Consider the following 14787-nt stretch of genomic DNA (forward strand, 5'->3'; position numbering starts at 1 on the left):
AAGGGTCTAAAAACCGCCATTATCGTTTGAATCAAATAATTTCTGGATTCGTACGTTCTTTCAATTTACTGATTGTTAGATTCGAGCAAAATCTAAGCTCTCCTTGATGCATGACTCGTTTCTTCTGTACGAAAAACACATGGATTGCTTTTATCTCAAACGACCTGCACATTGCATAAACTTCACATGGACGACAACCCGAGTCTGCAGTCTTCCCTGTTGTCCACGCTAATGTTCACAAAAGCGAAATCTTTGTTCAGATTTCCGTTCACCCTCTGACATCGAAGAATGAGCGGCGTTTGTAAAGTTCGGTTGCTGTTGTCATTGTACATACATGTCATTGGATTGTTGGCGCATACTCAGAGAAAATTGACTGAGAGTTATCGTAATATTACTAAAAATTAAGGTCACTAGCACACTAGAGCAGTTTTAGCAGATATTGTGCATCGGCACTGAAAGCCTTAATATCAACGTGATCACTTTTATGCCACAATGTCGTTACCGTCTTTGATTTGAGTGTCAAGTTCGGCTCTGGACAGGATTGATAAACAGATTTTGAAAATGGTGTGGCTCAAAAATTGCCATTTCCGTGTTTATTATTGTTTTTTTTTTTTTTGTTTTTTTTGCGTTGGTTTTATTTTTTTTTACGCTTCACTTAGAGTTTGGAAATGATAGAGCAAGACCATGAATTATCAGTTGCAGTGAATCTCTTCGGTGATTACGACCGCAACGGGGGCATTTGCGAAAGGTATGAAACGCTGCTCACAAAACAAAAATCAAACCGGAACTCTATTTCTCGTTAACAGTGGTCCCTTGACGAGCGCTTACGACGTGCAATTAAACTATAGGCGTTTTGGTTTCTTTCTTGTTTTATACCTAAGCGACCATAAGTAAGAAACAAAGCATTCGATAATTAATGCCTCACTCCACGTGGTCCAAACTATAAGCTCAATAGCAACGTCTGGAGAAGCTTGGACCCCCTTTGGCGCATCCGTGTCCGCAGACCCAGCTGTCGTCGCTTTTCAGAGATCCACATCACAAAAAGAAAAGTCATTCTACAGGTGCGTGGCAAGTGTGTTTCTGGCTGGAAGTGTTCAGGAACACGAGGGAAGGCAGTGTCACTACTGCTTGAGGATGTCTTCTGAACAAGGCAGGCCGAGTACGGAAGAGACGAGGCTTAGCAGTGGCAGGAACAGAGATACGACGGCGCGCCAGAGTCTGCAGGCGGACTTGGACTTGTACATGATGAGTCTCCAGACGAACGCCACCAGGCCCACGTAAAGGAGCTGCTGGTAGATGTACAGCCTGCGGATACGGAAAGCCGGTTGTGTCAAACAAGCCCCATGGGCGGTGCTATGCAAACTTAATGAAATAGCCACCTCACAGACGTTGTAAAATCAGCGCTTCAGCAAGCTTCAATGGTATAGACTGCTTGTTCCCAAACACGTTTTTCAAATGTTTGTTTTTGGGTCATCAGGGGGGTTATAATAGTGTAGTTAAGGATCATGTTGTCCCTTACCTTCGCAGCTTGTTCCTGCCTTCCGAAACCGTTGAGGGGTCTTCCTTAAGGACAAACTTGCGGGTACCAATGACATAGTCCTTGAAGTAGTGTCCCCAGTTCAACAGCCGGAGGTCGATGCAGAACATCTGAGTGCGCCGAGTACATGAGAATGATCACATGGAAGATCACTGCAGTACGACTCTTAAAGTTACCATGAAGTTACCACTGATTGTGAATTTTACCTTGTGTACAAGGTCACAAGCACATAAGGGTGATGAGTTATAATCTGAACAGCTATAAATGTAGAAGCGAAATTGTTCCCCCCCCCCCTCCCCTATCTCCAAGCTTCTCACGTATTTTATAATTATTTGTCCTGTGCCGAAGCCGTGCGTTTAAATGAGATGTTCAGATATTAATGCCGGATATAGTCAGCATACTGCAGAAATTTGGCTTTCGGATTTTAAAAGACTTGGCTGTGCAATTATCATGTGGTAACAGTAGCTAGCGAAAGCGATGCCTAACGAGAAGTACCTTTCGATCTGCGGGAGAGATTTCTTGGAGAAGAGCAAGAAGGTTTGTGCAGTTGAATCTCCACTCGTGAGTGGTGAAATACTCCAAGGACACCATGACCTTGTAGAGTTTGGTGAAGAGCTTGACCATCCTGAGCAGAAAAAAGAGAGAGTTACTTAATCTATGCAGACTTTTGTTTTCGCTATGCATTGATTTTGTAGCACCACGGGTACCGCCAAAGAATAGCATCGAAGTTGTGAAAATATTTCCCACTAAGAATGATCGGTGATTGCTACATCACTGGCTGGCGCTAAAAGGCTTCGTGCATGCAGCCATTCCTTCTGAGTAACTTAAAAACTGCAAGAGAGGTCGCGCAATCCAGACATTATTCGAAAGAAATCTTCTCGCGCTTGCAGTCTTCGGTGCTGAACCTCAAGTTGCAACAAAGTGTGGATATATGGTAAGAGACTGACTGTTATTTTGTTGTTCTTATAGAGGGACAAGGAGTGCGATCGGATGATTACTTCCAATCACTAAGGCTGGTTTAGACATTTGCGTTTGAGTGGGACAGATGGCATTACTACCGCTTATGACTACTTACGACGAAACGGTTGCCATGGCAATCGAGATCCGCGCAACCTGTCGTAGTAGAACCAAATGAATCTTTTAGAGCAATCAGTCTCGCTCAAGCGCAAATGGTTGAACCAGCCTTCACTCGCTCGCTTTTTCGTCCATATTTCTTTATTCCTTTATCTAGACGTATCGTTAGTTACACCGATAAATATCTCTATCTCAAGGTAATAGTATACGGGGAAAAAAAGTAAGCTGCATCTTACGTTGTGTCCCGCTAATCAGGCACGTGGCAGAGATAGGAGGGTACACACCAAAGCAATTTAAACCCCTAAAGGAGTGATTCCGCTTGCCCAAGGACTAACACCTTAAAGGTGTCACGGAAACACCCTTAGACTGCTCGTGAACACCCTAAAAATAAAATGCTGGCGATCTTAGCAGCCAGCTAGGGATAGGTATTTTTGTGTTTTTTTTCAGCAACAAGTTTACAGGCAACAAGTACCACATGCAGTACGTTCATGAAAAGAAAAGACCACTACCGACGCAGTAAATATCGCGCACGAGAGAGAAATCACGACCCTGTTGACAGTTCCCACCGCCTTACATACTTCACAATTCAAATATACCCCTTGTGGGTGACCGTCTCTGCAATTATGATAGTTCCCGGTATGTTGCTTTGCTTTTCTCAAAATTTCATGTACCGCACACTATACCTACGTTCGTTGTATGTTTCTTCAAGTAAAAAGAATTGGTACAGGTAATAAATAATTGACATAGTCGCTGAAACAACATATGTTAAAGCTGTTTTCTAAAAACGCTCACCTCACATCCTGGTACCAACCTTTTCACACCCTTCAAAAATGAAAGGCGTTCGATGCAAGATCACCTTTATCTACGATTAAAAAGGTTGCCTTACTCGAAATAGAGGTGCTTAAAGGTGCAGTCATGAATGTATAAGACTCTGGGACAACCTTTTTACACCCTTAAAGGCAGGTTCACACATGCAGCGCGGTGCCGAATCGGCGCTGGAAAACTGCGCTGATGCAGCTCTGACTGGCACATGATTTATCGCCAATGTGGTTCCACAGTAGTGCACGTCCTTTTTCGTCCGTGTGCTGTTCTACAGTGGTGAGCGGCGATACAGCGCGGATACATCCCCGCTAAACCGACAACTCGGCACGTCGGCGATGCGCTGTGTACACGAACTCATGTTTACAATCGAACCGGAGCGCCCCTAGAGGATGCCACCGGCGCTGCGCATGCGCGGTGGAGGGTGGGCAAGAAGCTCGCCGTCGCCCATAAACAAACCATTGAATTGCGTTGCTGTCGGCGTCGGTGTGGGCCACCGTGCTCTTTTTCGCGTTGGAATTGTTGATTCTACGTCCTCTTAACGATGTCTGACTACTTGAGCGGCTTCAGAAAAATTAACGAGGCTCGTTATACCGCAGAACTTTGCGTGAATAATGTGGCGTGCGGCGATACATTTCACGTAAACGCCGCAGAATGGGGGCTAAAGCCTGACTCCCACGATGACATTCTGCTCGCTATTTTCAGTCGCGACGTCGCTCGGGCTGCAAAAGCGTGGACCGTAGCTGAGATGGTGGACGTCGGTACTGAAAACCGCAAGTAGAATCGGGCATTACAAGTCGGTGATGGCCGCTGGTAACAATGATCAACACCCTCTTGTATCTATTGTTTACACTTAGCCTACTTACCACAATCAACCTTCAAAAGTGTTTGGAGGCCTGCACTTACTTCTTATCGCAATTACCGGGTCAACGTTTGGTTTTGGGCCGCTGTCGTTTGAATGAGCTGACGACAAAAAGCAGACAAGTTTGATAGAGCAGGCGAAAGTTCGAACGATCAGGCGGCCGTATGAATTCGAAGACGCACTGAGCCCGCGGGTGGTCCGGACAACACTGCGGTTTTCTCTCGTTCGTGTTGGAACAAAACAAATACATCTGGCGACCACAAAGTGTTGCCCGCACAAGCAATGGTAGTTCGACAGCGCCTGGTTTGCCCTTTTCACGGCTACTATCCATATTCTCGGACGAATGGTGGGGGCAGAAACACATGAAAACTGATCTTCAAACCTTTCCAGACTGTCTTGGTACAGCCCCCGTCGCAGCATTTTGACAAGAAGGTGGTATTTTTTTTTTGTCTGGTTTCTCCCAAAAGAACACAGGAATGCATGTCTCGCACGGCGACTTCTGCCCACCGCCCCAGACCGGAAGTGCGCCCGACGCGCCACCACCTCGGCGTGACGTAGGAGAGTTGAGTTCGTGTTATCAAGAGCCTAGAGATTCTTGACATGTAAGCAAGGCCGGCGTACTTGGGCTTTCTGCCGGACAACCAGAGGTAGCAGTCGTACAGCTGGGCGGGGCATCGGTGCTCCACGAACATGGACAGGGCGTTGAAGAAGCGGCTCTTCTTGAAGCTGCCGCCAGGGTAGCGGACGGGGTTGGGCATCGGATGCCAGAGAAGCAGCGGGTACGCGATGGTCTCGATGTCGCCCCACGTTAGTTTGCGCAGGGTGCCCGAGGCGCAGTGGTACACGCCCGTCTTCTCTGGTCTGCGAGCCAGGAACCCGAGTTTAAGTTTCGACGCACAACTTGCTACAGTATTGACACTGGCAGTTTACGAAACACAGGCCGTGCCCCGGACATCTTATTATCACTTCACAGCCGGTGAGGTTGCGAGATTAGCAGGGATTAGCAGGTCTACGAACCAATCGCCAAACAGAAAGCCTGAGCATCATACGCCACGCCCCGTGTTTCTTAAGCTGTCACTGGCTATGATAGGAGGAGCCACCAAAACAAATCATCATAAATTATACATTCAAAGAAATCTCAACTCCGGACCTTCGCCAGTTAAAAAAAAAAACAGCGCCGAAATAACACGAGGGCCAAGGCAACAGGGACACGACAAGACAACACAAGGACCAAGGTAGGAGGGGCACGACCTCCACCGGTACCCTTCTTTTCTCTCGACCTCAATATATGAAGAAATTTGTCAAAATGGGCCCCCCCCCCCCCCCCCCCATTTTGACAAATTTCTTCATATATTGAGGTCGAGAGAAAAGAAGGGTACCGGTGGAGGTCGTGCCCCTCCTACCTTGGTCCTTGTGTTGTCTTGTCGTGTCCCTGTTGCCTTGGCCCTCGTGTTATTTCGGCGCTGTTTTTTCTTAACTGGCGGAGGTCCGGAGTTGAGATTTCTTTGAATGTATAATTTATGATGATTTGTTTTGGTGGCTCCTCCTATCATAGCCAGTGACAGCTTAAGAAACACGGGGCGTGGGGGGGGGGGGGGGGGATATCAATAGAAAAAAAAAGCATTTTTAAGACCATATAACGCGCTTGAAGAGAGTTACTGGATCTTTTTGCACGTTCATTCTCCAGGAGTGACGTGGTGAAGTAGAAGAAAAACACACATAAGAAAAGATGGTTCGCCATTTTTAATCTCAGGACCGGCTTGTTCATAGTGACTAAGCTTTTCAGATGTGCTTTCTGAATAGATATCAACCAATACATCGCCGGAGTCTTGTAAAACTGCAAGGATCATGTGCGTTGCCGGTATTTTTTTCATTTTTGTTTTGCCTATTTTCATCAGAAAACAGGATGGGCGTGCGTCCGTCACGCCAAAAATTACGATTTCAGAACATTCATTTCGCCGGTCTGACGAACTGCCAAAGAACAAAAAACTGTCCTGTGTGCCAATCTTTTTCTGTGCCGACGGCATTAAAACGTATCTAACTCAGACGCCTGCAGTGCGCGTCTAAGCTGTTCGCTGCCTGTGCCGTGTTCGCTACATGAATTTTCAAACCAAAACTATTAAACTTTTTGTAAAAAAAAAAAAAAGGAAAAGTGACGATTTATTTAAGTATGCGCTTGGGCAGTGGGAGACAAGGACCTCGACTATCCGTTAATTCTATTTACCGGATGTCTCAAGTAGCGGCCAGGCTCTTTAAAACGACCGCAAAATTCGGTTTCTTAGCCTATCGCGCTACAATTTTGTGGAACGTCGCCCCTATTGTTTGAAGACCGGTGGCTTCGCTGCATGTTCATAGGAGTTAAGACTTTTTCTTTTTTTACTTTTTCCTCAGGTAAGTTTGCTCTTGGCAAATTTTATATAAAAAAATGCACCACCTTTGGGTGACGTTGCACAAAATCGTAGCGCGATAGGTTAAGAAACGAAATTTTGCGGTCGATTTAAAGAGCCTGACCGCTGCTTGAAACTCCCGGTATATACGTTCTCTGCTTCATGTCGTTTTCAGTCACGCGTGTTCCGTATCTGCCATGCGGGACAAAAAAATAATAAAACATTTCAACCTGGAATATGCGAGAAAATACAGGTGAGGCAGCGACGTGAGGCAGCGACCTTCCAGCGACGTGGAGAGATCAAAACGACGTTTTACCGCACACCAGAAGTGACGACATTCAAGATGGCTGCGCCTTTATGGAAAAGTTGTATGCAAAGCGCGCGAATTATTACCTTTGCGTGGCCGTGTACCAGGCTACGATGATCATGGTATTTATCACAACGTCCACTGGAACAAAGTCCGCCGCTTTGTTGGTGTCAGCCAGCATGGAACGTAGTAGTCCTTTTCCTGACTAGAAAAAAGAAATAAGCAGGACACATATATATATGTAGCTTCAAAATATCTAAAAGAGCAGCGCAGCTTCGAAAATTGCCTACTCAAATCAGAACTTTTTTTTTTTTTAATGCGTCATTCATAATTATAAATTTATGTGGTTTAATCGACATCTGAACTATATACATTGTCCCATTTCTTCTCAATTATAATTTGCATGCACATTCTTCCCAAAGAAATAAACTAATTAAAATGCTCCCTTCAAAACCGTGCCTATACTATAGCCGTCACTGCAGCCATTTCGAACATAACATTGAGCCTGCGACCGTTCTGCGTGGTGGAAATAAAACTCATGAAGAGTACAATTTGGAAACTCGATTCAGAGCATTTTGAGTTTGATGGTTGTTTGAACCTTCATTCGTTTGTGCTTCGGTCGAACTAAATGATTACGCCGACAGCATACTCTACTGGGTGAATGAACAAGATTAAAAAATAGGCACATTATGAATTGTGATCTTTGGTAATATGTCATAAAAAGTCGTATGCCAAATGCGTTATGAATTTTGTTCCCTAAACACACAGATTTCTTTCTGCTCTACATGAAACTACATGAAAATCACGATCAAACCAGCCATCTTCACCTGCCTCATTCGGTGTGTCTCCTGACGTTTTATTCCAGCTCGCTGACTGGCAGAGAACATTTACAAGCGCAACAATATTGCCGTTCTACAATAAATTTAGTCATATGACGTCAGTGCTTCATGCTCGCCTCTAAGCAGTGACCAAACGACTGCTGAGAATGACCCAAGAAGTTCGCACAAGCACCGCCAAAGTTCGCTGCCAGCACGCCGCTTGTTCAGTGCCAAACGCATCGCGTATTAATGGCGCCGGTAAGTACTGCCCAATACAGAAGACAACGCAAGCTAGAGGATACCATAAAGTAAAAGGACATTGACAAAATACTTTCAGTACTTACAGCCACAAGGAGTCCCGTAGGACCATTGATGTTGTCAATCCAGCCCTGTATAAAAAAAAATAATACATATAAATGCATAGGAAACAGTTTGTTTACAATGACTGCCATGCTCCATACTCCGGAGTGTAAAGGTTGGACTTCATGTAGCGAATATGCCGCGAACAGGCTACGAATTTTGCCCTGTGGCGTTCGCTCTGCACTCTGCATCAGAACAGTGGATGTCGATGGCGCGCGCAAAGCGAACGTACCGCCGTGCAAAGTTGGTTGGTTGTTCGCCGCATATTCACTCCATAGGGTCCAGCCATCATCTGTACAATGATAATATCGGTCGCCCGAAATCTGTAGACGATCCCGGGGGTTCAAAAATAGAACATATCGCAGTTTACTCGTTGTTCAAAATTGGTTCAGCAGACAGTAATGAGTTTGGTTACCGTACTCGTTCCAGGAACGGTGGTGTGACTACAACCAGAACTTGACAACAAGCGGAGTGTCACCCAAATTATGCCTGTATTTCGTTATGATTTCATCAAATACAACACAAGCACAGATGCAAACTATTCGGCACGCCGGCGCAAATTTCCAAGATAATCATAGAAGTAGAAGCAAGGCCCTGAACGAATTAGTAGCCGCATGCATGGTATGATAAACGACGAAGCTCATGTTTCTGTGACCGGATATATTTTTACGTAAAAGTTACGAAACGATTGGTAACCGAGGAAACTAGGACATTAGCCGGATTGGGAATACATCCGACGGGATTTCTGCTGAATAAGGCGTGTGCAAGTACGGCCTCTACGCGCTGCCATCTTGCCGATGGCGTGTACAATTCGTCTGATGGTGAAGCGTTGCTGAGGTGTGCCCAGTGTTATTGCCAGACTAGCATTTGAAGCTTGGCTGCTCTCTCTGGTGGGCGATGCCTTCTGGTATATATAGGTTCGACATTGCGGTACTTGATGAGGGTGTGCTCGTACGGGAATGGGCTCCCTCCAGGCCGCGGTGACGATGGAGGGTCGAACAATGGCCACGGGCAGCGTTCCACGTTCCTCGGCCACCAGACTCTCGGCCAGCGCCTTGGTGAAGGTGTACATGTTGGGCCGGCTGCCCAGCAACTTGGGCGTGATCGCTTCCACCAGGGCGTCGTCCATCCAACTTCGTACAGAAAACGTGATTCGTTAGACGCAGTCTTATGTGCTTCGCATTTGATGGTCCCCGCTTAAAAGAAACAACAAGAACATCAACCACAAGAACAACAAAAGAAGGAACAATGATTTCAAGCGCAAACAAGTTAGGTACAAAAGGCGACACATTTAGTATGACACGCAATCGCCAGCTGTTGTTGCTGTTGTTGTTGTCTTCGCTATAAACTCTTGTCAAAACCCCATCAAACAACATTGGTGTTCGCCACTTCTTAGGCACAAAGTGTGATATTTGGTTCCGAGTCCTCTCCGAACGTTGACGTATCCGTCGTGTCCAATATGCACGTTTCGAATGCGAGCCCAAGCAATGGCGGACTCAGATAATGTGTGCACCATCTACCAGATGGCGCGCTCTTTGAGGGGCTTTCATTGAAATTTGGAGTCCGGTGGTCCGTGGTTTTGTGTGACACCAACTTAGGTGACCGTGTAGCCTGCAGGAATAAACTATTACCAACCGTTGACTTCGTGCTCGAGAGCACTGTGCCACAAAACGCATACTAAAAAAAAATAAATAAAAAATAAAATAAAATAAAGTTTATGTGCAGGAATTTTTTTGCAGGGGCCACGATGGGACGATCACAACGATCCACGGAGAGCGCCTAGCAAATGCTTAAGTGACGTTGCAGAAATCATGGTATGGTTTGAAGACGCATTCTGAGCAGGGACACTGCTCATGACATGTTTCGTAGACCTAGCACTATGGTCTTGCCGCGTAAAAGGGTTTTGGACAAAGCTCAAGCACCCCTAGATATAACCTTTCCGAGACGGCCTACTAAAGTTCTAGAAAATGTTTGTCCTGCTTGCCTGAGCGCATCGATGACGCTTTGTGGATCGAACGGTGGCGGATAGATGATCTCCGCCACGTCTTCCTTGTCGCAGTTGCAGTACGCCGTCGACACGTGAACGAACGCCTGGAACGCCAATCAGTGACGCCTGTTAGCGCCATCTGCGCTTCGGAACGGGGAGAAAAACAACGAACTTGCCTTCAGCTTGACCATGCCTTGACAGAGTTGGAGGAGTCTTCTGGTTCCAAGAACATTCATATCAATGGAACTCCTGCAAAAGGTTAAAAAACTATTTAAGGCGATGTCTTTTTTTTTTTTTTCGTCTCTATTTTTAGAAACAAGCAGTTTAGGAAAGTATAGTAACACAGGCCTGAGAAAGTTTTTTTTTTATTCCCCCACAATTTTAAACTAAATAATAATAAAAAAAATTGCTAACAACTGGCGTATTTGACACTTTGCAGCCATCACTTGTTCTTTTCTCGACTGGGACGAATGCATGAGTAGTAGTAGTAACAGCACAGTCTACTGAAGGTTAAGAATAGCAGGACAAGCCCCTCCCGGAAAGCTCTTCAATCTCCATGATTGGCAAGTTTCCTCTTTTCCACTTGTCCTCTCTCCAGCGTTCGCTCTGCTAAAGTGGAAGGGGAAAGGGCTTTGTGGGAGGACCTTGATCCGGTTGTCGCATAGCTCGGAAGATGTTTATTTGTGTGCTATATCTGATTGTCTGGTCTTTGTAAGGTTTGTAAACGTGACTGGCACGCGCTTACTTGAGGGGCTCGTCGAACTTGACGATGGCTGCCGAATGAAACACGATGTCCACGTTTTCCCAGAGTGCTCTCTTGTGCTCGGTGCTCAGACCGAGCTCGGAGAGAGTCAGGTCTCCTTCGACGGCGATAACTTTGCCTTGCGCGAAGTGGGGATCGGAAGCTCGAAGGGCGTCGAAGATCTGTCGGGAGGAAATAAGCAATACCACTTACTACAGACCGACGAGCTGTTTGCGAACAAGTCAGCGTATTCCCACACCAGGTGTAGGGGTCATCCTGTTGATATCCCAGACCCCATGGTGATAGTTACAAAATTCCAGAGGGGAAGTAAATCGGCTTACAAGGGCGAAGGGAGCAGTCATACTTTTGGTTTTTATATTTGAGGCTAGGTGGCGCAAGCTACACCTCGAAACAACAGGTACAGCCGTTAGCATCCATCCATCTTTCCATCGTGGCCACTGCGGATGTGCAGAGACCAGATTCCTGTGCTTCTGCACATGCGCCTTGGCGACAACAGCGCCACCGCATCGACGTGACGTCACAGCCGCGCGTTGGTCTATGTAACCTAACTTATTTTGTCGAAATACGAAATTATATGTACTTTTATTTATTTCTTTGTAGTGAGAAATTTGACGTTTAGAGTTTTCCGGTGTCCTAATGCAATGTAAAATTATGTCGAATATTTGGCGCAAGCCTACGGTGCAAGAAAGAGGTGGCTGCTCACAAATTAAACGTTCCAAACTAACTTACGAAACAGCATAGAAAAACCTGCGGTGAAATAATTAAACGCACACACGGCGTCAACTTTAGTGATCATATTATGAGAAGTACCTACTCTCAACCCTTGCTTTCCTTTTTCTGTTATTTCACTTTTTTTTTTATAAGTCCACGGCCGCATAGCCTTTAATCTGATTTTTTCTTCTGTGTGCTATAGAACGATATTACACGAGTCTATCGCGCAAAACTATATCATAAAACTATAAACTCATACTGTTACATGTGATAAGTTAAACGTTTTTTTATAAAAGAGGCTCACGTAGAGGTGGGCAATGAGGTTGCAGTGCTAAAACACAAATAATATTAATAATAATAATAATAAATGACATTGCAGACTGACTCTGTCTGAGTCTTCGAAGACGAAAGAATCGAGGGATGAATAGATGGATAGATTAATGAATACGGCTACACCCTTTGATCAGTGCTAAATCACTACGATGAATTCAGCGCTTTCAGCGGCAGCTCTCGGGCGCCTCTACACCGCGAATGACGCAGGCGTGTAGCGCAATCTGGTGGATGTTTTCTAAATCGACGAGCAGTGCTAAAACACAAAAAATAATAATAAAATAGATGCCATTGCACGTTTGCGAATAAGGAGCCTGACTCTGTCTTTGAGCCTTCGAAGATGAATGAGTGGATGTATATATGAATGAGTACGACTACACCCTTCGATCAGCACTAAAGCGCTAAAATGAATTCAGCGCTTTAGGTGGCAGCGCCCAGCGCCAGACGTCTAGCGTCATCTGGTGGATGTTTTAATAAATCGACGAGCTGCAGCCTTTTCGGCTCTTTCGTGGACTGATAAGAGACAAAACCAATCACACAATAATAACGTTCCAATAGAGGTATTACTGACAATTAATGTTAAATTGGATTTTCAGTTTGTATTCAGAAAAAAAAGAAAAGAAAATAAACAGTAGTAAATCTGTGCTTATTTCTTTGTTAGAAATAGAAACCAATAAAAACCGGAAATTCAATTGACTGATGAGCGTTTATTCTGAATGTTTTGTACCTAGACGTACTTCAAAGCTAACAATAAAAAATAAAATAAAAAAGAAACGGCCATGAATGAGTTCTAGGGACATGTTATAAGATAGGCTCAAGGAATTAAACTAATGAGGTTTTATTTTACATGTTCTGCTCTCCAACAGTATCGCTCATTAGTGCCAATCTGATTCTCTCTGGTTTTTAATTTAGGGGCGTTCAGGCAGAATAAATAGTCGTAAATTTTGATCTCATATTATTAAAACAGTCACCGATTTTTACGCTGAACTAGAAACCCTTCCATAAGTTTTTTTGTTTGTTTGTCATTGTTGCTCTTTATTTCTGAGAGAGAGAGAAACAACTTATATTTTTATTTCTGAGAATAATCATAAAAACACTGACGAAGGAAACCCCTCGTCACCAATTTTGTGATTATTGTCATTGATAGACAGCCGCAATAGTGTGAGCAATTTCTGGAAGACAGATAAAAACGGTTCACTTACCTCAGCGTCTAAAAGCTCGTCCAGCCGAGCTTGCGAAGATGCACCTCCCTTGGCTCTCATGAGGACGAAGATACGGCGGAGTCCGTTGCATGATCTCAACAACTTCTCCAGAAGCACCTATCCATAAGTTCAAGTTAGCAACCGTCCAGACAGAGGAGGAGACAACTGACTAAACTACCCACCCATACATTGAATCGAATATCTTCCGTATTTTGGTGTTCCGCCCTTGATAATGTTTAATCTGTTAAAGCGGTTTGTGAAGGTGACTTGTTCGACATATAACAGTTACACGCCCCACCACGACTACATCCCCTTACAAGTATGTGCTCTGTAAAGCTTTCTTTCTCGCAATACTAGCGTTCAAGAGGTGAAGTCAGCTTTAAGGAACTCAGAGAAATATCCGTGCTTTGGATTTGGTTATTTTGCCAAAGGTTCGGAGAGCTCAAGTTGGCCTTCACACTTATCTGTGGGAGTCTACGTCTAAGGCGTATATATCTATATATGGATGTGAAATTACAATCCACGGTAAAGCAGGAATATACTGGTCGGTGATATGACGGCTTTTGTGAGATCTTAGTTCAACACTGACTTTGCTAGTAAAAGTCGTAGAAAGAGGAAGGTAGTGCAACGTCGTTTTAAATAAAATGCTCACAAATGAAACCGAAAAGCTTTGAAACGCAGCCGAGATGACATCTATAGTCTATACGGACCATTGAGGAGTACATTTAAGGAATTGGGGACCAAATAGTGTTTTCTCTGGATGTCGCATTCTGAATTTGAATCCCCACATATGAAGCTACTTACTTTTCCCATGAATCCAGTCGCTCCGGTAACAAAAATGTCTTTTTCCCTGTAAAAATCTGGAATGAACGGCTTATCCATTGATGCCATTTTGATCTCCATCCGCTCCATCCATAAATCTCCACGGTGGGTTGACTGGTCTTTGGAGAGATGGCGCTCACAACCCGATTCTTTCTAATTTTTGTTTTGTTTTTACTTTTGACTCTTACAATAACTTATTGCACTTTCTTTAGAAAAGCCTAAAAAAAAGCTTGACAGTTATTTAAAAATAAAATCCGTTAAAAACTCAAATTTATTTTAAAACACAAAGACCACACTAGCGTTTGTAGAGTCCTCTAGTGAAGAAAAGAACTGTTGGAGCCCGGGACCCATTAAAAAATTTGGCCGAGTTAATTTTACATTATTTACAAGACGGCAACTGGGATTTGGCCAGTCCCTGATTAAAGCTCACTTTCAAGCACGCAAGATTCGTGAAAAAATCACTTGACAAAAGCAAAAACTTCGAAAACAATGCGAAACCATGACAGAACTGAAGGAACCGGCAAAAACCGAAACCAAATCGTTTGGAACATCCGCGTCCTAGCGTCGGTATGAGGAACTCCGCGCAATTTTAGCATCCTGCAAAAATGTGATGGCTTGCAGTGAGACACGAACAAACAAAGAAAACATGTATCCGTATGTGAAAAGTCTCTGGACACGCAAGAGGCATCCGATTCCAACAAAACCTTTTCTTTTCCCCCTTTTTAAAGCCCGTAAATGAAACGGGCGCGGCGGAATACAGACATTTCTGCGAGCGCTCAGGGCGCTCGGAGGCTCACGCCCCTCTTTC

The 14787-nt window shown here is 44.6% G+C and overlaps 1 protein-coding gene across 1 annotated transcript; it reads right to left on the bottom strand.

Moving 5' to 3' along the window:
- Nucleotides 1-609: 609 nt before the first annotated feature.
- Nucleotides 610-14060, bottom strand: LOC8025945 (fatty acyl-CoA reductase 1). Its single transcript, XM_029975689.4, has 12 exons — nucleotides 13962-14060; nucleotides 13158-13274; nucleotides 10897-11075; nucleotides 10328-10400; nucleotides 10149-10255; nucleotides 9120-9297; nucleotides 8149-8193; nucleotides 7073-7191; nucleotides 4914-5153; nucleotides 2033-2162; nucleotides 1520-1647; nucleotides 610-1305 (listed from the first exon to the last, which is right to left on the bottom strand). Exons 1-12 carry the CDS (start codon nucleotides 14058-14060, stop codon nucleotides 1122-1124), a joined length of 1599 nt encoding a protein of 532 aa, XP_029831549.4. The 3' UTR covers nucleotides 610-1121.
- Nucleotides 14061-14787: the final 727 nt, after the last annotated feature.

Source organism: Ixodes scapularis, unplaced genomic scaffold (assembly GCF_016920785.2).
Source record: "Ixodes scapularis isolate PalLabHiFi unplaced genomic scaffold, ASM1692078v2 PGA_scaffold7__128_contigs__length_106722199, whole genome shotgun sequence".
NCBI classification, from domain to species: domain Eukaryota; kingdom Metazoa; phylum Arthropoda; class Arachnida; order Ixodida; family Ixodidae; genus Ixodes; species Ixodes scapularis.

What these genes read in the sequence shown, in the direction of transcription:
- LOC8025945 (XM_029975689.4), bottom strand. Translation starts at nt 14,060, where the DNA reads ATGGAGATCAAAATGGCATCAATGGATAAGCCGTTCATTCCAGATTTT. An exon ending in ACGAGCTTTTAGACGCTGAG is followed by an intron (nt 11,076 to 13,157) that starts GTAAGTGAACCG and finishes TCCTCCCGACAG; the next exon opens with ATCTTCGACGCCCTTCGAGC. An exon ending in CTACGGGACTCCTTGTGGCT is followed by an intron (nt 7,192 to 8,148) that starts GTAAGTACTGAA and finishes TCTTTTTTCTAG; the next exon opens with TCAGGAAAAGGACTACTACG.